Source organism: Onthophagus taurus, chromosome 7 (assembly GCF_036711975.1).
Source record: "Onthophagus taurus isolate NC chromosome 7, IU_Otau_3.0, whole genome shotgun sequence".
Taxonomy (NCBI): Eukaryota; Metazoa; Arthropoda; class Insecta; order Coleoptera; family Scarabaeidae; genus Onthophagus; species Onthophagus taurus.
Genome location: NC_091972.1, coordinates 16,056,739 through 16,077,028, shown reverse-complemented (window position 1 = coordinate 16,077,028; position 20,290 = coordinate 16,056,739). Strand labels below are relative to the sequence as shown.

The 20,290-nt window shown below is 31.1% G+C and overlaps 3 protein-coding genes across 5 annotated transcripts; all 3 read left to right on the top strand.

Moving 5' to 3' along the window:
• Window positions 1-155: 155 nt before the first annotated feature.
• Window positions 156-15,312, top strand: LOC111422332 (juvenile hormone acid O-methyltransferase-like). Of its 3 annotated transcripts, XM_071197905.1 has the most exons (5): window positions 156-247; window positions 1,751-2,117; window positions 2,177-2,460; window positions 2,513-2,696; window positions 3,748-3,816. In XM_071197905.1, exons 2-4 carry the CDS (start codon window positions 1,753-1,755, stop codon window positions 2,674-2,676), a joined length of 813 nt encoding a protein of 270 aa, XP_071054006.1. In that variant the 5' UTR covers window positions 156-247; window positions 1,751-1,752; the 3' UTR covers window positions 2,677-2,696; window positions 3,748-3,816. The 3 variants fall into 3 exon arrangements, with proteins under 3 accessions (XP_071054006.1, XP_022907803.2, XP_071054005.1); XM_023052035.2 differs by having other exon boundaries at window positions 2,513-3,816; XM_071197904.1 differs by lacking the exons at window positions 1,751-2,117; window positions 2,177-2,460; window positions 2,513-2,696; window positions 3,748-3,816 and adding exons at window positions 14,309-14,675; window positions 14,731-15,014; window positions 15,064-15,312 and having other exon boundaries at window positions 179-247.
• Window positions 5,193-8,990, top strand: LOC111419254 (juvenile hormone acid O-methyltransferase-like). Its single transcript, XM_023052037.2, has 4 exons — window positions 5,193-5,292; window positions 7,817-8,189; window positions 8,246-8,529; window positions 8,580-8,990. Exons 2-4 carry the CDS (start codon window positions 7,864-7,866, stop codon window positions 8,738-8,740), a joined length of 771 nt encoding a protein of 256 aa, XP_022907805.2. The 5' UTR covers window positions 5,193-5,292; window positions 7,817-7,863; the 3' UTR covers window positions 8,741-8,990.
• A 3,481-nt stretch (window positions 15,313-18,793) lies between the features above and the next one.
• On the top strand, window positions 18,794-20,152 carry LOC111419255 (juvenile hormone acid O-methyltransferase-like). Its single transcript, XM_071197906.1, has 3 exons — window positions 18,794-19,158; window positions 19,215-19,498; window positions 19,548-20,152. Exons 1-3 carry the CDS (start codon window positions 18,794-18,796, stop codon window positions 19,709-19,711), a joined length of 813 nt encoding a protein of 270 aa, XP_071054007.1. The 3' UTR covers window positions 19,712-20,152.
• Window positions 20,153-20,290: the final 138 nt, after the last annotated feature.

Below are 20,290 nucleotides of genomic sequence, written 5' to 3'. Positions count from 1 at the left end.
AGTACTTTGTTTTGGAATCTTTGAATCAGACTTGCATTTGTCTTGTAGATACAACCCTACTATTGAATTCCGTATGTCCATTTTGGTTCTAATACTTGTGTTCACTCCGTTGAGATGCTGTTGCGCATGTGCGACATTCGCCTCCACTTAAGCAAAATAAACCACCGCTTAAGACGCATTGCTGCTCCGGAAGCGCTACACTCCGCAACAGCTTCATTTTCTGCTACATCTTACCGCATTATTTAAGGTAATTCATTTTTCTATTAATTATATTTTATTTGTTTATTATTACAAGGTTTATGTTATTTTAATTAAAGAATTATATTTATTTTATAATCAATTTTTCTTTGAAACCAGCACCTCCGCTTTTATTGTCGCCTATAATTTGAGCGAACAACTTGCTTGTATATTAACAACTTGTTTCGTAATGATAATGTAGTTTTTCTACCAATAAGCCCATATCGTTGTCTAAATTTGATATCAAGTTCCATTGAGCTTGCCATTTGATCCTGGTATCCAGTGTCATACCAAGATATTTTGCGGTATCGGCGTAAGGAACTGCATTGCTATTTATGTATACTGGGATATACTTTACATTCTTATAAGTAAAGTTTATGTATGTCGATTTATTTGTATTTAATTTTATTAGACAGTGTTTGGCCTAGTTTTCAATTGCAACTTATTAGCTGCGTCATCTGCGAATGTAGCTGTTAAAGTTTCTGGTATCTGAGGAAGGACAAAGGTGTTACAGTGTTAGTAAGGCGTAAATAAAGTGTTAGCTCAAGCACACTTCCTTAATCGTCATTTTGAGAGATCGTTTGAATACGGGGTTTGATACGTAAATTTTGGATACATCAATTTTTGAATATAAGTTGCGACTTCGTGTAGCTACTTGAATCGGTATGCGTAATTTATATTTTTTTATGGTGTTTTTGGTACACCTGGGAATAATTAATTTGTTCTTTTACTTTGCGATTACAGTAATTAATTTTTTTTGTTATAAGATTATTAACTATCTATCTATTATTCTGATAATTTTGACAATTTCTATCCGATATCTGATGATCAAAAGCAATGTCCTGATCATTCATTGTGAATTTTTAAATATTTTAACCAATATGCCTAGAATTTTGCCGATTACTCACGATTCATATCAGATTTCTGATTATTTACGTAATTTCTAACGATTTCTATCAGATATGTGATGATGTTTAATGGACCAAAGACTATGTTCCACGGCTTAAACAATGTGCTATAGAATTTTGACGATTTCTTATGATTCTTATCTGATAATTTAGACAACCTCTAAGAGTTATTATCAGTTATCTGACGATTTTTAATGAATCAAAGACGATATTACACAGTTTTCATTAATCCCTATTAATTTCTAAGACTTTTAAATAATATTTCTGATAAAGTTGACTATTTCTGTTTGATCTCTGGTGATTATGACCAGATCAAAGACAATGGTACAGTCGTCATCATTCTTTTGTCCATTCCTCACGATTAAGATATGTGACGATGTTGCACAGTTTAAGCAATGTGTCTTAGAATTTTGAGATAATGAAAACGAATTCAAGATCTTCCGATAAATGCACAAATCATCTTTTGGAATTTAGTCTGACATGAACACAATGCTTTAGTCTGATAAATCTCAAGTCTTAAATCTTAAAAAATAAGAATTAAATTTTTCTCGGTAGATCCTTTAAAACATCCCCATTTTCGTGATTGATGTAATTTTTACTTGCAGCAATGTTCAACCCAGTCACTTTCTCCGAAAATAATTACAACACGGTGATTCAAGCAAATTCGTTCTTAGCAAATTATAAAGATTACTTCAAATGGTTTGATAATGAAATAATGTTAGATATTGGTTGCTCAAATGGGCGTGTTACCAAAGAAGCGCTCTATCCATTCGTAATGAATCATCTAAAACATCTAATTGGAGCTGATATTTCGGAACATGCTATAGATGTAGCAAATGAAACTTATAAAACGTCTACATTATCGTTTGAAGTAATGGATATAATCGATAGTGAGCAATGTGAAAAGGATCTTGAGAAGTTTCATCACATTTTTGCATTTTATGTATTTCATGTTTTACCAAGATCAGATTTGTGAGTATTATATTAAATTAATTTTAGTTGTTTTCTTTTTTTATTTTTCATCGTTTTAGATGGTCTGTAAATATCTATAAGATGCTAAAACCGAAAGGTCAATTATTTACATCAATAGTTGTGGATTCACGTAATATAGTAAATATTTGCATGGCGGATCAACGAAATGATGAAACGAAACCGTGGTCAAAGTATATAAAAAATCTTCCAGATATATTTTTTGATTTTGGTCCAAACCCCAAAGAAACAATTTCAGATATTTTAAAACAAGCTGGATTTATTATAGACGTGATGGATGTCCAATCCGTTTCCTTCTCTTTTCCAGAAGTCCATTTATTGCGAAGTATTTTTTAAAATTTTTATTGAAATGGTATTATTTTTTTAATTATTTTCAGATACTTTAGTGGGCGGTAATCACTTTTTGAACCACATTCCGATGGAATTACGTGATGAGTACATTGAAGATTTTGTTGGCAAATTCATCAACCAAGTTAAAAGTGAAGATGGCAAATATAGTTATTCATTTGATGTCCTAACATTAGTTGCAACTAAACCTTAAATGCTTTACTTGCTTAACACGTAATAGTTATTTATGTTACTCGTGTGATTACACGACTCGGTCTACGACCTCGTCGTGCAATTCTCCACACTCGTACAGTAATGGGGTCATACACGATTTTTTTTTTTTATTATATTTTCTGAAAGTTTATATAAAAATATAGTTGCCGTTATTTTTTTTTAATATTTTCGAACAAAGTCATTGTTAAAAAAATTATTGAAAATTTATATACCCATTTGCGCTTTTAAAATTCCCGCGTTGATGACGTACGATTCTCACTTTTGCGTCCCCTGCTACCCGCTCAAATGCGAGAAAGAGATGAACGTCATTTAGGTTGTATTGAAAAGAGATAGAGTGTTTGTAGGTTATGTTTATTATGTTTTGTTCATGGATGTAATAGAGACACTCTATTACATCCATGGTTTTATTTTGACACTGTCACACCGCAAGCGCTATCTAACGGACAATTTAACTTGTTTTAGGCAGTGTGGTTCCTACGTCACAGAAAAGCCGCGAAATTATTTCGTTTGAATATTTGCTATTTTTCACTTCAAATTACGCAAAATATAAAATTGATCAAAATTTTTATTTTACTTTGTGTTCATACTTACATATATCGTTTGACATAAAAATTTTCTCTAAATTTAATAAGTGTGTATGACCCCATTATGTTTCTAGCACACGTGTGATATACAGCATTTTATCTACGACTGCTAAAAATTACTAAAAAATCAATTTCTTTAAGAAAGTCTATTTAACATTTATAAAAATATTTTGAAATGATTGTTGACAATTTTGAATTGTCAGTTTCAACAACATGTTTACTCATCTGGAATAAGTGTTTCGAAATGTAAAAACATAACAATTAATGTTTATAATAAATAGTATTGTTTCTTTGTAAGTAGATAGTACTTTTTCTTTTGTATTGTTGCTCGTTTTAATAAATTAAGTCTGTTGTGATTAGGCTAAAAATGCGTTACGTAATGAAACCAGTGCGGTAATAAACTTCATTACGTAACTCAAATCACCTCAAATGAGTGCGGTAATGGTGACTTATCCAACCAGTCGTAGATAAATACATTTATAACCCAATGTTATCGAGAAGTTGAAAAATATATTTCTTTATTTATTACTGTGTAATATCATGTTGTATAATTTCCATTGTTTATCAGTTTATGGAAAATTCAATCCAAGAGATATGATTAAAAAAACAACAGTTACTTATAAACATATTTGATATACAGTGAATTTCACTTAAGATGTAATATACAAAAATATATTTCCATAGAAACCCAGGCTGACTTTGGTATGTCTTTTGAGAACTTAGTTCGTGATAAAAAGGACTCTTTGTTACATACTTTGTTATTTAGAGTAAGAATTACTGGTGAATTGTCTAACTGTGCGTTGTAGATGACACCGACTGGACCATACCTTCTACGGTTTTAACTCCTAAATCGCTTAATGTTCTTCCCGAATGGAATTCCAAGTTAAAACCGCTCTGATCCGAATTGTAGGTGTTTTCAGGTCCATATATTTGGATTTGTAGCTTTGCCTCTTTAACGAAATCTTTTGCTAAAGTTTTTACTCGATCAACATTTCCAATTTGTTTTCGGGATAGAAATTTGGTTATTTTTCGGCTTACTAATCGGTTTGCTTTTTTAAAACGTTGCACCCAGCTATGAGATGCTTTGAACAGTTGAGGAGATAAATTCTTTTCATTTCTAGCTTGTATAGCCCATCTGCGTATATCAATATCATTTTTTCATTTTTTTGTCAGTTGCTTTTTAACTCATAAATAAATAAAATATCTTATCTATCTAGTAGTTTTATATTTATTATTTAAAGAAAATGAGGGTAGTTCACCTCGTGGAACATCGATATATTAACAATGAATATCAGTTTCAATTTACCAAATTTTGATAGCACTTTTCGGTTTCGAAATATATGCAAAAATGTACTTTTTCCCCAAAAAAATATAAAAAATGTATGAATCTTATTTTGGCCCATTTTATGACTGTACCAAATTTCATCGAAATCGGTGAGACACAGTCGTGACACTTCCCTTGGTAGTCGTTACGTAATTTTTTAATTTTACAACCCAAAAATGTTAATATGATTGTAATAACTGTATAGTGTTTTGATTATTGAAATGATATATAATTGCTACTCCTCTAAATTTATTGACATTTAGACGGTAAGAATCTTTTATTACGATTTTTTTATATTATAAGTTTCTATTTGTATGAAAAAATATTTTTAAAATGTTTTAATATGTTTTGTTAAAGAAACCGAAACAATTGTAGAACCGATTTGAAAATTAAATAATTTCGTTATCTCTAATAATAAGGAAGATATAAGCTAAGAAAGTAGATAGGAAATTACAGGTAAAACTTTGTTGCTGGAATGTTTATTGCTATCGTCGCACGGGTACTCTCTTCTCATGTTTAGATTTCGAATGATGCAAATTTCTGATGTCACCAATGCTACTTTCAACTCGCGATGGAGGTCGGTGAATTTATAATGTACCAAGGTGCATTCACTACGCATTGCTGCTCCGCAATTACTACACTCCGCATTGCTGCTTCATTTTTGCTACACCTTGCTGCATTACTTAAGGTAATTCATATTCTATTACTTATATATTTTTTGTTTATTATTACAAGGATTATATTACTTTAATTAAAGAATTACGTTTATTTTATAATCAAATTTTCTTTGATAATAAAAAGTTTTAGTGATAAAAAATTGTTATTTAAATAATAAAAGTTTTGAATTAAACTGTGTGCTACTTATTATATGTCAGAACGATAAGAAAAACATTTAAAAACAAACATTTTTTTGATATCTACTACAAATATATAACATTTTATTTAAAATAGCATACCTGTTAAGTTAAAAATGAATAACCCGGCATTATTTTCCAAAAATAATTATAATTCAGTTGTTCATACCAATTTTTATTTATCCAATTATAAAGAAAAATTTAAATGGGGTTTGAATATGGAGGGAGACTATAATTTTTCAGTCAGCTGGTTCAGAAATTTTAAGTTTCGGCATGCAAATCGAAAATTTGATGTCACGGGAGAAATAAAATCAGCAAATGAAGAATTTGCAAAACACTATAAGAATTATTCAAAATTATCAAAGACATCGAACTGACAGCTAAATAAAAACTTCAATTTTAGCCGGAGGAGAAAAAAAGTCAACTAAGCGCAAATCTAAAACCAAGGGCTTTTAAGAATATTAAAACGTTGCCTGTTCATTATGATGCCTAACAAAATGCCAGGACGACTGCCGCATTATTTTATGCTGTTAATTTCTAAGACTTACATAAATTTTCTGATAATTTTGTCAATTTCTATCCGCTATCTAATAATTATGATCACAGACAATGTACACAGTTGACATCATTCTTTGTGAATTTCTAAATATTTTAAGCAATGTGCTTTAGAATTTTGCCGATTTTTCACGATTTATATCATATTTCTGATAATATAAGCAACCTCTGAAGGGTTTCTATCAGATATTTGACGATGTTGCACAGTTTTTATCAATTTCTAAGTTTTTTTAGGTATCATTTCTGATAATTTTAACAATTTCAACTATTTATTTAAAGATTCTGATAATTTAACTAATCTCTACCGATTTCTGTCTGATATCTGATGATTATGACTAGATCATAGACAATGATAAACAGTTGTCATTATTCTTTGTGAATTTCTAAACATTTTAAGTAAAGTGCGTTAGAATTTTGCCAATTTTTCACGATTTATATCAGATTTCTGATTATTTAAGCAATCTCTAAGAGTTTCTGTCAGATATGTGACGATGTTGCACAGTTTTTATCAATTTCTAAGTTTTTTAAGTAATATTTCTGATCATTTTAACAATTTCAACTATTTATTTAAAGATTCTGACAATTTAACTAATCTCAACCGATTTCTGTCTGATATCTGATGATTATGACTAGATCAAAGACAATGATAAACATTGTCATCATTCTTTGTGAATTTCTATATATTTTAAGCAATGTGCCTTAGAAGTTTGCCGATTTTTCACGATTTATATCATATTTCTGATAATATAAGCAACCTCTGAAGGGTTTCTATCAGATATTTGACGATGTTGCACAGTTTTTATCAATTTCTAAGTTTTTTTAGGTATCATTTCTGATAATTTTAACAATTTCAACTATTTATTTAAAGATTCTAACAATTTAACTAATCTCTACCGATTTCTGTCTGATATCTGATGATTATGACTAGATCAAAGACAATGATAAACAGTTGTCATCATTCTTTGTGAATTTCTAAATATTTTACGTAATGTGCCTTAGAATTTTGCCGATTTTTCACGATTTATATCAGATTTCTGATTATTTAAGCAATCTCTATCTAATCTAATCTATATATCTAAGGTTTTCTATCAGATATGTGACGATGTTTAACAGATCCAAGATCATTAATGTGCCTTAGAATTTTGACGATTTTTTATGATTCGTACCAGATATCTGACGATTTTTAATGAATCAAAGACTATATTGCACAGTTTTCATTAATCGCTGTTAATTTCTAAGACTTTTAAATAATATTTCAGATAATTTTGACTATTTCTGTCTGATATCTGATGATTATGACTAAATCAAAGACAATGTTACATAATCCTTATCATTCTTTGTGAATTTTTAAATATTTTAAACAATGTGCCTTAGAATTTTGTCCGTTGTATGAGAAATCCGTTCAAACAAGACCTGTTACATCGAGGTTTTACTTTACTTCCGATAAATGCATAAATCAACTTTTAGAATTTAGTCTGATATGAACACAATGCTTTAATTTAGTTCGATAAATCTCAAGACTAATTAAGAAAAATAAGAATTAATTTTTTCTCGATAGATACATGGATTAGCATGAACAAAATTTTGGTATATATTCCAAAAGAAATGAGAGAAGATTATATTGAAATTATTTCCACGAAATGAATGTTTTAACTGTCCTAGCAACAAAATGTCATATTTAAGCACAGAGGAGTAAATAGAAGTTATTAGCAATAAATAATATAACAATGTTTTACTTCTTAATTGATAGGAAGTCTTTAAAACATTCTCGTTTTTGTGGTTGATGTAATTTTTTATTTCCAGCAATATTCAACCCAGTCATTTTTTCTGAAAATAATTACAGCACCGTGATGGAGATTCAAGCTAATTCGCTCTTAGAAAACTATAAAGATCACTTTAAATGGTTTGATAATGAAATAATGTTAAATATTGGTTGCTCAGATGGGCGTGTTACCAAACAATCACTCTATCCATTCGTAATGCCTCATCTAGAACATCTAATTGGAGCTGATATTTCCCAACATGCTATAGATGTAGCAAATAAAATTTATGGAACGTCTACATTATCGTTTGAAGTAATGGATATAATCGATAGTGAGCAATGTGAAAAGAATCTTGAGAAGTTTCATCATATTTTTGCGTTTTACCTATTTCATCTTTTACCAAGACCAGATTTGTGAGTATTATATTAAATTAATTTTAGTTGTTTTTTTTTATTTTGGATTGTTTTAGATGGTCTGTTAATATCTATAAGATGCTAAAATCGAAAGGTCAATTATTTACATCAATAATTGTGGATCCACGTAATATAGTAAATATTTGCATGGCAGATCAACAAAATGATGAAACAAAGCCGTGGTCGCAGTACATAAAAAATCTTCCCGACTTATTTATTGATTTTGGTCCAAATCCCAAAGAAACAATTTCAGATATTTTAACAAAAGCTGGGTTTATTATAGACGTGATGGACGTGCAATCCGTTTCCTTCTCTTTTCCAGAAGACCAATTATTGCGAAGTATTTTTTTAATATTTTTATTGAAATGGTATTAATTTTAAAATTTGTAGATACTTTAGTGGGTGCTAACCACTTTTTGAACCACATTCCGAAGGAATTACATGATCAGTACATTAAAGATTGTATTGGCAAATTAAACCAGTTTAAAAATGAACACGGCAGACATAGTAATCCATTTGATGTACTAACAGTAGTTGCAACCAAACCTTAAATGCTTCACTTGTTTGATACATTAATGCATTTATAACCCAATGTTATTGACAAGTTGAAAAATATTTTTGAATAATTCTTCGTAATTTTTTAAAAAAATCTTTTGATTGCTGCAGAGTGTTTTTATTGAACAGCGAAAATTGTGTTGGATCTTTCATATTAACGTGTTCTAATGTTCTAACCTACATTTATTTTTATACCAATAAAGATAATAAAAAGTTGTTATTTAAATAATAAAAGTTTTGAATTAACTTGTTTGATGCTTATTATCTGTCAGAATGATAAGGAAAAAATAAAATTTTTTTGTTATCTACTCCAAATACATAACATTTTATTTAAAATAATATACCTGTTAAGTTAAAAAATAAATAACCCAGCATTATTTTCAAAAAATAATTATAATTCAGTTGTTCACGCCAATTTTTATTTATCCAATTACAAAGAAAAATTTAAATGGGATGAAAATGAGTGCGTTTTAGATATTGGCTGTGCAAAAGGACGTCTTACCAAAGAAGAGCTTTATCCATTCATCGAAAAAATCTTCATCACTTAATAGGTGAATGAAATTTATAAAACATCAAAATTGATTTTTCATAAAATGGATGTAGATGAAGATGTGGAGGAATGTGAAAAATATAACAATTTCAACCATACTTTCGGGTTCTATTTATTTCATACGGTTGAAGAATCAGATTTGTAAGTACAAAACTTTTTTAAATTAATTTTTAGGTGGTCAAAAAATGTTTTTAAAATGTTAAAACCAAACGGACAACTCTTCATGTCAATAGTAATTGATTCACATAATTTATTTACTGAGGCGATGAGTGCTCAAAAAAATTATTCGAACCCATGGAAGAAATATATAGAAAATTTACCCCATTTCTTTATCGATTATGGGCTAAAAAACCCAAACGAAGTTTTTCAAGCAAAAATTTTTAGCGTAAGTTTAACGTATCCGGAATTTGAACTAATGAGAAGTATGAAATAATCAGAATGAAATGAACGCATTGTGTTCATATAAGACTATCATGATATTGCTGCCTATTTGATAACGATCAGGGACATATGGAGAGAGGGAGGTTTAGTCCAAACAGAAATGATGGTGCTGGTGTGTGTTCTAAACAGACTGGACGTCGCGTCTTTATTTGTATGTGTAAGTATAATAGCAACACAGTAGAGTTCCAACGCCTTCGTTAAGGTCGTTCTGATTTGCTCGAGTTGATTGCTGCGTAACGATGAGTTTACCATTTCTTTAAGCATTGCCCTATTTAATTAATTGTGTGCCGTATTGAATAAATTGAAGTAAAAAAGTTAAAGTATAGCGTGCACATTGCACTGATTTGTGAATTTTCGTTTATCTGGCCAAAATAGAAAACATGGACACTGTGGACATAATCAGAAACTGGAAATCATCAAACGTTTGAGTCATCAACTATTTATGACATTAGAAAACAAAAAGATGAGCTCATGCATTTTGTTTCCCAACCTGTATCTGAATAAGTTCTTTCTAGGTAAACTCTCAGAAAAGCTAAGCTGAACAACTGGACAGCGTCTTGTATAAATGATTCAGTGCAAAACGTCCCGAAGAGAAGTCAGTAACGGGAGCAATGATTATTAGAAAAGCTAACAAATTTAAACAGGATATGAATATAGAGGGAGACTCTAATTTTTCAGCGGGTGGCTCAGACATTTTATGTTTCGGCAGGGAATTCACAGACTTGATGTCACGGGAGAAACAAAATCAGCAAATAAAGAATCTGTAAACCAATATAAGGAAGAATTTGACAAAATTATCAATGGTAACGAACTGACAGCTGATTAAGGGTATAATGCCAGTGGAACAGGCCTACTTTGGCGGTGTTCACGATCTTCTATTTTAACTGGAGAAGAAAAGTTAACTAAGTGCAAATCCAAAAAACGAAGGGCTTAAGAATATTAAAACATTGCCTGTTCATAACGATGCTCATCAAAATTCCTAGATGACTGGATTTTCTGACAATTTTAAGACAATGTTACACAGTTCCTATTTTTTAAATATTTTAAGCAATGTGCCTTAGAATTTTGCGAATCATACACGGTTTATATTAAATATCTGATCATAAGCAATCTCTAACAGTTTCTATCAGCTATGTGACAATGTTTAATGGCCCAAAGACGATGTTACACAGTTCTTATCAATTTCTAAGTTTTTTAAGTAATATATCTGATAATTTTATCTATTTATACATATAAAGATTCTGACAATTTATACAATCTCTACTGGTTTCTATCTGGTATCTGATGATTATGAATAGATCAAAGACAGTGGTACATAGTCAACATCATTCTTTGTTGATTTCTAAATATTTTAAGCAATATACCTTAGAACTTTGCCAATTTCTCACGATTTATACCAGATTTCTGATTATTTAAGCAATCTCTAATTGTTTCTATCAGATATCATCAGATATGTGATGAAGTGTAATGGACCAAAGACGATGTTGCGTAATGTTATCAATTTCTAAGTTTTTTAGATAATATTTCTTATAATTTTGACAATTCCAACTATTTATATGAAGATTCTGACAATTTAAAAAATCTCTATCGATCTCTATCTGATATCTGATGATTATGACTAGATCAAAGACAATATTACACAGTCTTTATCATTCTTTGTGAATGTTTAAACATTTTAAGCAATGTACCTTAGAATATTGCCGATTTCTCGCGATTCATATCAAATTTCTGATCATATATGCAATCTCTAAGGGTTTCTATCCGATATGTGATGATGTTTATTGGACCAAAGACGATGTTGCACAGTTTAAGCAATGTGCCATAGAATTTCGACGATTACTTATGATCCGTATCTGATAATTTAGACAATCTTGAAGGGTTTCTATCAGATATCTGACGTCTTTTAATGAATCAAAGACAGATATTGCACCGTTTTCATTAATCACTGTTGATTTCTAAGACTTTTCAATAATATTTTTCACTATTTCTGTTTAATATCTGATGATTATGACCGTTAATGGTCTCATAACATTCATCATTATATTAGAATTTGACAGCCTTCGAATTTTGACGATTTCTCACGATTTATATCAGATTTCTGATTATTTAACCAATCTCTAAGGCTTTTTGTCAGATATGTGGCAATATTTAGTGAACGAAAGACGATGTTACACAGATTTTATCAATTTCTAAGTTTTTAGGTACTATTTAATAATAATAATAATAATAATAATAATAATAATAAATGACTTTATTCGTTCACTTACACCTATATACATTATACAAATTAATTTATGCATATAAAAAGATGAACGAAAAGGCGAAGTTCAGTATAATACTGATTTTCAACTTAACCTTAAGAGAGCGAGAAAAAAAAACAGATACGTAATATAATAACGAAAATAATACCAAAAAATAATAATAATACAACCAAAACATAATAATATAAAACAATAATTCAAAAGAAAAAGAAACAGCAAATAATACTGCCATCTGTAGTGAGAACCTTGCACACCCTCTAATGTTTAAACTCAGCGATGTTACGGCGACGGCTGCTATATTATCGTAAATCAAATTATGTACTAAATAAATGAACAAATAATTTATTTTTGAATGACCTTATTGTATTACAACTTCTGATATCTATTGGGAGACTGTTAATAACTGTTGTAATCTGATACGTAAACGAACTTTTAAAAAATTCAAGCGAGTGTAGAGGAGGAGTTAGTGTACCTTTAAAACGGACATTTATTGTGTGTACGTCTGATCGAAATACTATTTTTCTATATAGATACGGTGGCTTTTCAGTTTTTAGTATTGTAAAATATAAACACGCCGAATGCAGAGCTCGTCGCTGCGTCATATTTAACCAATTTACCTCCCGCAACTTATGACTTATATGTTGGCGACGCCGAACACCAAAAATCAGCCTCAAACAAGAATTTTGCACTCGTTGTATTCTTTGAGCTGTAAGCACTGTAATAAAGGGAGAATACACGACATCGCAGAAGTTGAAATGGGAAAGAACCAAAGCATTACAAAGCATAGTTTTAATTTTTTTGTTTAAAAACTTTCTGTTGCTATATATTGACCGCAAATTAGCGTAAGCTCTCTGAGTACATTTATTTATATGATCAATAAATCTCAGCTTTTCGTCAATAATCAGGCCCAAAGTCTTTGCCGACGCTGCAAAGGGTACCCTCACGTCACCAACACAAACATCAAGGCTAGACTTAATTGAATCACGATACTTCTGAGTTGAGAATAAAACCAGTTCAGTTTTCATGGAGTTAATTTTAAGGCCATGCCTGCGAGAGATCTCATCAACATTCTGCAAGTCATCATTAATGTGTTGATTAGCTAACGCACACTACGTTGGCAAGAAACTGTGATACAACTGAGTGTCGTCTGCATAAAAATGTATTTTGCAATATTGTAAGTGAGAATAAAATCTACTAGTGTAGATAGTGTATAGAAGCGAACCCAGGACAGAACCCTGCGGCACACCGGACCTTAAATCCATAGGACACGATAATACCTCATCTATAATAACGTGTTGTTGCCGATGCGTTATATAATTATATAGCAAACCCCGAGCGAAATCCAGACTGTACATCTGGTAAGATTTTATTTTTATCAATATAGCGTTGCAGCTGGCCAGCAATAACCTTTTCGGCAATCTTAGATTGCCGAAAATGATTGATTTCTGACAATTATTAACTTTTTATATAAAAATTCTAACAATATAAACAATCTCTATCGATTTCTATCTGATATCTGATGATTATGACTAGATCAAAAACAATGTTACATAGTCCTTATCATTCTTTGTGAAATTTTAAATGTTTTAAGTAATGTGCCTTAGAATCCGTTCTAACGAGGTTCTACTGAATTTCCGATGCTTTTATTGATAAATAATTTAAAACATGTGTCTAACTTACTTAAGTTAGACACATGTTTTTTTAATAATATTCAAGTTTGTTACACTTTGTTTCATTTAATTTATATTCAGTTTGTTGATCTTAATGTTAATTTCAAAAATTCTACTCACATTAGTAATATTTACAATTGTAACAGCACAAAATGATTTCTGTACCTTTATGTTTAATTTTGTAGAGCCTCCGAAGATCGCGTAGATCGCCGAAACGCGTCAGGCAGAGTTTTAAATTATTTATCAATAAAAGCATAAAAACATACATGACTTTTTCATATTTATATGTACATATTGATAACAAGGATCCACAAAATGAATTTTAGAATTTAGTTTGATTTGGGTTAGTATGAACAATTTTTTGGTGTATATTGCAAAAGAAATGCGAGAAGATTATATTGAAGTTTATATCAGCAAGATGTTTAAACATGTAACCATAAAAAATGGAAATTATTCTTACGAAATAAATTTTTTAACTGTCCTAGCAACAAAATGTTATATTTAAACAAAGAGGAGTAAATAGAAGTATTATCAATAAATAATATCTTATCTTTGATAATCATAATAAGCTTTTCCTTCTTAATTGATAGGAAGCCTTTAAAACATCCCCATTTTTGTGATTGATGTAATTTTTACTTGCAGCAATGTTCAACCCAGTCACTTTCTCTGAAAATAATTACAACACGGTCATTCAAGCAAATTCGTTTTTAACAAACTATAAAGATCACTTCAAATGGTTTGATAATGAAATAATGTTAGATATTGGTTGCTCAAATGGATGTGTTACCAAAGAATCGCTCTATCCATTCGTAAAGCCTCATCTAAAACATCTAATTGGAGCTGATATTTCCCAACATGCTATAGATGTAGCAAATGAAACTTATAAAACGTCTACATTATCGTTTGAAGTAATGGATATAATCGATAGTGAGCAATGTGAAAAGGATCTTGAGAAGTTTCATCACATTTTTGCGTTTTATCTATTTCATCTTTTACCAAGATCAGATTTGTGAGTATTATATTAAATTAATTTTTGTTGTTTATTTTATTTGTGATCATTTTAGATGGTCTGTAAATATCTATAAGATGCTAAAATCGAAAGGTCAATTATTTACATCAATAATTGTAGATCCACGTAATGTAGTAAATATTTGCATGGCGGATCAACGAAATGATGAAACAAAGCCGTGGTCAAAGTACATAAAAAATCTTCCAGATTTATTTATTGATTTTGGTCCAAACCCCAAAGAAACAATTTCAGATATTTTAAAAGAAGCTGGATTTATTATAGACGTGATGGATGTGCAATCCGTTACCTTCTCTTTTCCAGAAGTCCATTTATTGCGAAGTATTTTTTTAAATTTTTATTGAAATGGTATTATTTTTGAAATTTTCAGATACTTTAGTGGGCGGAAACCACTTTTTGAACCACATTACTATGGAATTACGTGATGAGTACATTGAAGATTGTATTGACAAATTAATCAAGCAAGTGAAAAATGAAGATGGCACCTATAGTTGTTCATTTGATGTACTAACAGTAGTTGCAACTAAACCTTAAATGCTTTATTTGCTTGATACATAAATACTTTTATAACCCAATTTTATCGAGAAGTTAAAAAATATATTTCTTTATTACTCTGTAATATCTTGTTTTATAATTTCCATTGTTTATTACTTTATGGCAAGTTCAATCCAAAAGATATGATTAACAAAATAACAGTTATTTATAAACAAATTTTGATATAATGAGTTTGTAGATAAGTTTCTGGGTTGATAACACTACTTTTTTTTATAAGGAATTTTAGATTTTTTAGATCCGTAAATACTGAATTGGTATCACCCGTTAATGGCTAAAAAGCCATTATTATTGAATATAACCAGAGTTTAACCATAATTTTTGCTACAAATCCCAATCATAACTTTCTTATAAAGGAAATAACATAAACAGTAGCAAACCTCGAAAATTCGCTTAATACAAGAACCTTTTTACCTTTCATCTTCTTTTCAAAAAGTCAACTTGAAAAGTGGTATTAGTCATACATGGACGTAAATCATAGCGAAACGTGATGCATGAAGTAGCAGCACCAATAAGATACGTTAAACAAAATTACCACACAATTTGCTCTTCTAGAGATGAGATTATGAAACAGGTCTTTCAGTGGACTCATGCAAAGATTATATGAAGAACAGTGGCAGAAATTGTGAATGCTGAGGATTTTCTATGATTTGTTGGTTTGGTTTATTTTATTTATGCTTTTTATTATGAGATCGGGGAAAATCTGCTAACAGTCATCCGGCCTGAGGATCTTGAGCGGCTAGATAGTATTGGGTTAGAGTCCATGCATGGGTGTCCGATCCACTAAAAATCCCTGTCCTCGTCTATTCCGGAACCGCCAACAGGCATTTACAAGCTACAGCCATACTGTCACTTCTTCCTTCTTCCCCTCAAATTCTCGCTCATCTTTTTCCTGCTCGTTGCTCGGCTGTTTCAGAAAAAAAATTACGCATTTTTTTTTCTTTACCTTTCACTTACCTATTACCTGGACAACGGGAGGATGGACCTCCCCTCGTTCTTCTTCTTTATTGATGCCTCTCTGCTTCCCTTTCAAACTTCAAACTTTCTCCCATCCGTTCGCGTTTCTTCCTCTCTGGACGTGGAGGAGATGGCACCTCTGCTCTTTCTTCTTCTGTATCTAGTCATGCAAAATTACTGGAAATTTAAGAAAATGTAATGTTGTGTGATATATATATGAGCTTACCAGCTCTTTCAACGGTCAGTCGATTTCTTCTTTGATTGTCTTTTTTCCTTGTCTATAAATAAAGTACTAAATTCTAAAATTTTATTGATTATACCAACGTGCTGAAAGTTCTTTCCGTAGCTACTGGCAAGTTTAATATATCCGAAGCTAGTGAGCTCAAGCTTTTACTGGAACAGATTCCTGACCACCACGTACGCCATTTCATTTTTCACTAGAGATGACCAAGTCTTTTGCAAATAAACCGCTTTTCACTTTGTATATTCGGCAAGTTTAGTAGTTACTGTTTTCAGGATCATTATGCCTCGGATGACTTTTAGTTATTTCAAAAATAAATTCTGTGGCAATCAAATTTTGTTCTGGGCTTAAATATCGTCCTCTATTTGCTGGTTCCAGTAAATTAGCAGCTATATGTATCGGTTTTATCGATTTATTCATTCTTGACATTAAAATACCTTGAATTGTGTCCTGCTCATCTTGAAGTATCGATGTTGATAATAATTGTCGAGATAGCAGCTTCTATTTCCAAAAACCTGTCAATTGGAGCATTTGCTTCAAAATATTTAATCCAAGTCCCTAGGTATTCCCCGATTTTCTTGATATTACAGACATCATAGAGCAATTGTAACTGAACTCTTGGACGATAGATGTCTCTTATAGCCGATGTTGAACAATATTTTAATCTGTATTTAGAGGGTTACCTTACGGGTAATATTACGGTAACTTAGCAGGTAATATTACGTAATATTACGTAATATTACTTAAATTACCGGTAATATTACTTTTTACATCAGTATCTGTACCCTTCTCCATTTCCCAGCAGTTCCTCTCATCTCAGTCCTGCATTACCACATGTTCGCCTTTCCTCTATCTTTCAGTTTTTTTTTTCGTTTGGTCGTGAAAATTTCTTTCTCCACCCCTTTTCTAACATGACAAGTCATCCTCAGGTCTGTGTCAATGTTACAGATGTTGTCACTCCCTGAATCCCTACCTTTACGTTCATTTTTCGAGCTTTCCTTCTCTACTGCAGTACCACAATTTCTGTCTTGTGGGTAGCAATCCGACTCCCATGGTATTTAACTGTTCTACCACTCTCTCTACTGCATAACTGGCTTTTTCTTCTACAATCGCTTTTGTCCTTACAGTAATAACCACCGCCAAATCGTCGGCATACGCTATCATATTTACCCCTCCTTCCATCTGCGTCCTTAAGATTGTATCGTAGACGTTCCACAATATCGGTAAAGTATCGAGTTTTAAGGTACACCACATGTTCTTTCAAATCTGTCTCCGCTTCCTGCTACTATTTCTTTCTGGGATAGGTAGGATTTTATTATCCGTATCAGGTACTCACTTGCATTCCCTTCCTCTAATGCTCTAACAATCCGCAGACATGATGCGGAATTAAACGTATTTTGTATGCCCAGTTTTACCATCACACATCGCTCTTGATGTTGTATAGCCTTCCTGTTAATACAGTCAACGATTCCCTATACCATACTGATGGCGTCTAAAGTTGACCTGAAGCTTGCGGAACATCCAAAAATATGGCAGAGCAGAGTTTACTTTCTTCTATTGCTATTTCGATAGTATTTGTTATACTATGCACTTGGTCTATTGTTACATCTTTATTCCGAAACTCAAATTGATGTGTTGGTATTAGAGCTTTTTCTTTTATGACAACTTTAGTCTTTTTAATAATGTTATATGGAATATAACTTTTCAAATAGTTTTGATTGTGACGGTAATAATGAGATTTGTATATTTGATCCAACATCTGTGGTGGGTTTACCAGGTTTTAGAAGCAACTTTCCATATTCTTGGGAAGTATTTTTGTTTAAAAGTAGCATTAATTATGTGCAATAGCTTTGCGATCGCCCGTTTTGGTAAATGTTTCAAAAAAATGTTCAAAGTTTCTTCATTACTTAGACTATAGCCTGCAGATTTCGTCATATTTAGTTTTTGTATAACGTAATAAAGTTTTTTCATGCTTACAGATGGTATTTTACTCTGCTCATCACTTTGAGTAATGCTACGATCAATATTTAACATAGTTGTTGGACTTTCTGATGTAAAAGTTTCTTTCAGAGGTTCAACAAACAAATTAGCTTTTTCTTGATTGCTCTTAGCCCAATTTCCAATATTATTTCTAATTAGAGGTGTATGTATTTTTGGAACTTTAACCTTTCTTGTTGGATTCCACAGAGAATAATCAGTACTACCCATAGATTAGATATAATATATTATTGCATTATCAATAAATAATATCTTATCTTTGATAAACACAATAAAGTCGTACTTCTTAATTGATAGGAAGTCTGTAAAACATCCCCATTTTCGTGATTGATGTAATTTCTTACTTGCAGCAATGTTCAACCCAGTCACTTTCTCTGAAAGTAATTACAATACGGTGATTCAAGCAAATGCGTTCTTAGCAAACTATAAAGATCACTTCAAATGGTTTGATAATGAAATAATGTTAGATATTGGTTGCTCAAACGGGTGTGTTACCAAAAAATCGCTCTATCCATTCGTAAAGCCTCATCTAAAACATCTAATTGGGGCTGATATTTCCCAACATGCTATAGATGTAGCAAATGAAACTTATAAAACGTCTACATTATCGTTTGAAGTAATGGATATAATCGATAGTGAGCAATGTGAAAAGGATGTTGAGAAGTTTCATCACATTTTTGCATTTTACTTATTTCATCTTTTACCAAGATCAGATTTGTGAGTATTATATTAAATTAATTTTAGTTGTTTTTTTTTATTTTTCATCGTTTTAGATGGTCTGTAAATATCTATAAGATGCTAAAATCGAAAGGTCAATTATTTACATCAATAATTGTGGATCCACGTAATGTAGTAACTATTTGCATGGCGAATCAACGAAATGATGAAACAAAACCGTGGTCAAAGTACATAAAAAATCTTCCAGATTTATTTATTGATTTTGGTCCAAACCCCAAAGAAACAATTTCAGATATTTTTAAAAAAGCTGGGTTTATTATAGACGTGATGGATGTGCAATCCGTTACCTTCTCTTTTCCAGAAGTCCATTTATTGCGAAGTATTTTTTTAAATTTTAATTGAAATGGTATTATTTTTGAAATTTTCAGATACTTTAGTGGGTGCTAACCACTTTTTGAACCACATTCCGATGGAATTACGTGATGAGTACATTGAAGATTTTGTTGGCAAATTCATCAACCAAGTTAAAACTGAAGATGGAAAATATAGTTATTCATTTGATGTCCTAACAGTAGTTGCAACTAAACCTTAAATGCTTTACTTGCTTGATACATAAATACATTTATAACCCAATGTAATCGAAAAGTTGAAAAATATATATATATTTTTATTACTCTGTAATATCCTGGGGTGTGTAATTTCCATTCTTTATTACATTATGATCAGAGATATTGTTCGCTCCGCTTATATATTTTTAGTGCGCATGTGCGACATTCGCCCCCGCTCAGTGTGAGTTTCACCCGCTTGGTCCGCATGCGCACCCTTAACGCACTCCGCTTTTAATTTTAATACGTATTACGACTCAGTTCAGTTAACCCGCATTTTGAATACTACGCATCCGCTTCGCATCCGCCAAAAATTCAGTTTAGTTCTCTACCGCATCGCTACGCCGCTTCAGAAGGTAATTAATCAATTATCATTTGTTTTATTTAAATTTTTATTTTTAATTAAGAATTATATTTTTTTATTACAATCATCTTGTTTTTTTTTTTTTATTATTGCTAATTTTTGAAACCAGCACCTCCGCTGTTATTGTCGCCTATAATTAGAGCGCACAATTTTTTGGTCCTTCGAGCCGGATATCCGGATTTAATTTCATTTTCATTCAATT

Excerpts from the sequence above, each read along its gene's own strand:
- LOC111419254 (XM_023052037.2), top strand. The coding sequence starts at position 7,864 with ATGGAGATTCAAGCTAATTCGCTCTTAGAAAACTATAAAGATCACTTT. Across the intron at positions 8,190-8,245 it reads CTTTTACCAAGACCAGATTT|ATGGTCTGTTAATATCTATA; the intron begins GTGAGTATTATA and ends GGATTGTTTTAG. Across the intron at positions 8,530-8,579 it reads AGAAGACCAATTATTGCGAA|ATACTTTAGTGGGTGCTAAC; the intron begins GTATTTTTTTAA and ends TAAAATTTGTAG.
- LOC111419255 (XM_071197906.1), top strand. The coding sequence starts at position 18,794 with ATGTTCAACCCAGTCACTTTCTCTGAAAGTAATTACAATACGGTGATT. Across the intron at positions 19,159-19,214 it reads CTTTTACCAAGATCAGATTT|ATGGTCTGTAAATATCTATA; the intron begins GTGAGTATTATA and ends TCATCGTTTTAG. Across the intron at positions 19,499-19,547 it reads AGAAGTCCATTTATTGCGAA|ATACTTTAGTGGGTGCTAAC; the intron begins GTATTTTTTTAA and ends TGAAATTTTCAG.
- LOC111422332 (XM_071197904.1), top strand. The coding sequence starts at position 14,311 with ATGTTCAACCCAGTCACTTTCTCTGAAAATAATTACAACACGGTCATT. Across the intron at positions 14,676-14,730 it reads CTTTTACCAAGATCAGATTT|ATGGTCTGTAAATATCTATA; the intron begins GTGAGTATTATA and ends TGATCATTTTAG. Across the intron at positions 15,015-15,063 it reads AGAAGTCCATTTATTGCGAA|ATACTTTAGTGGGCGGAAAC; the intron begins GTATTTTTTTAA and ends TGAAATTTTCAG.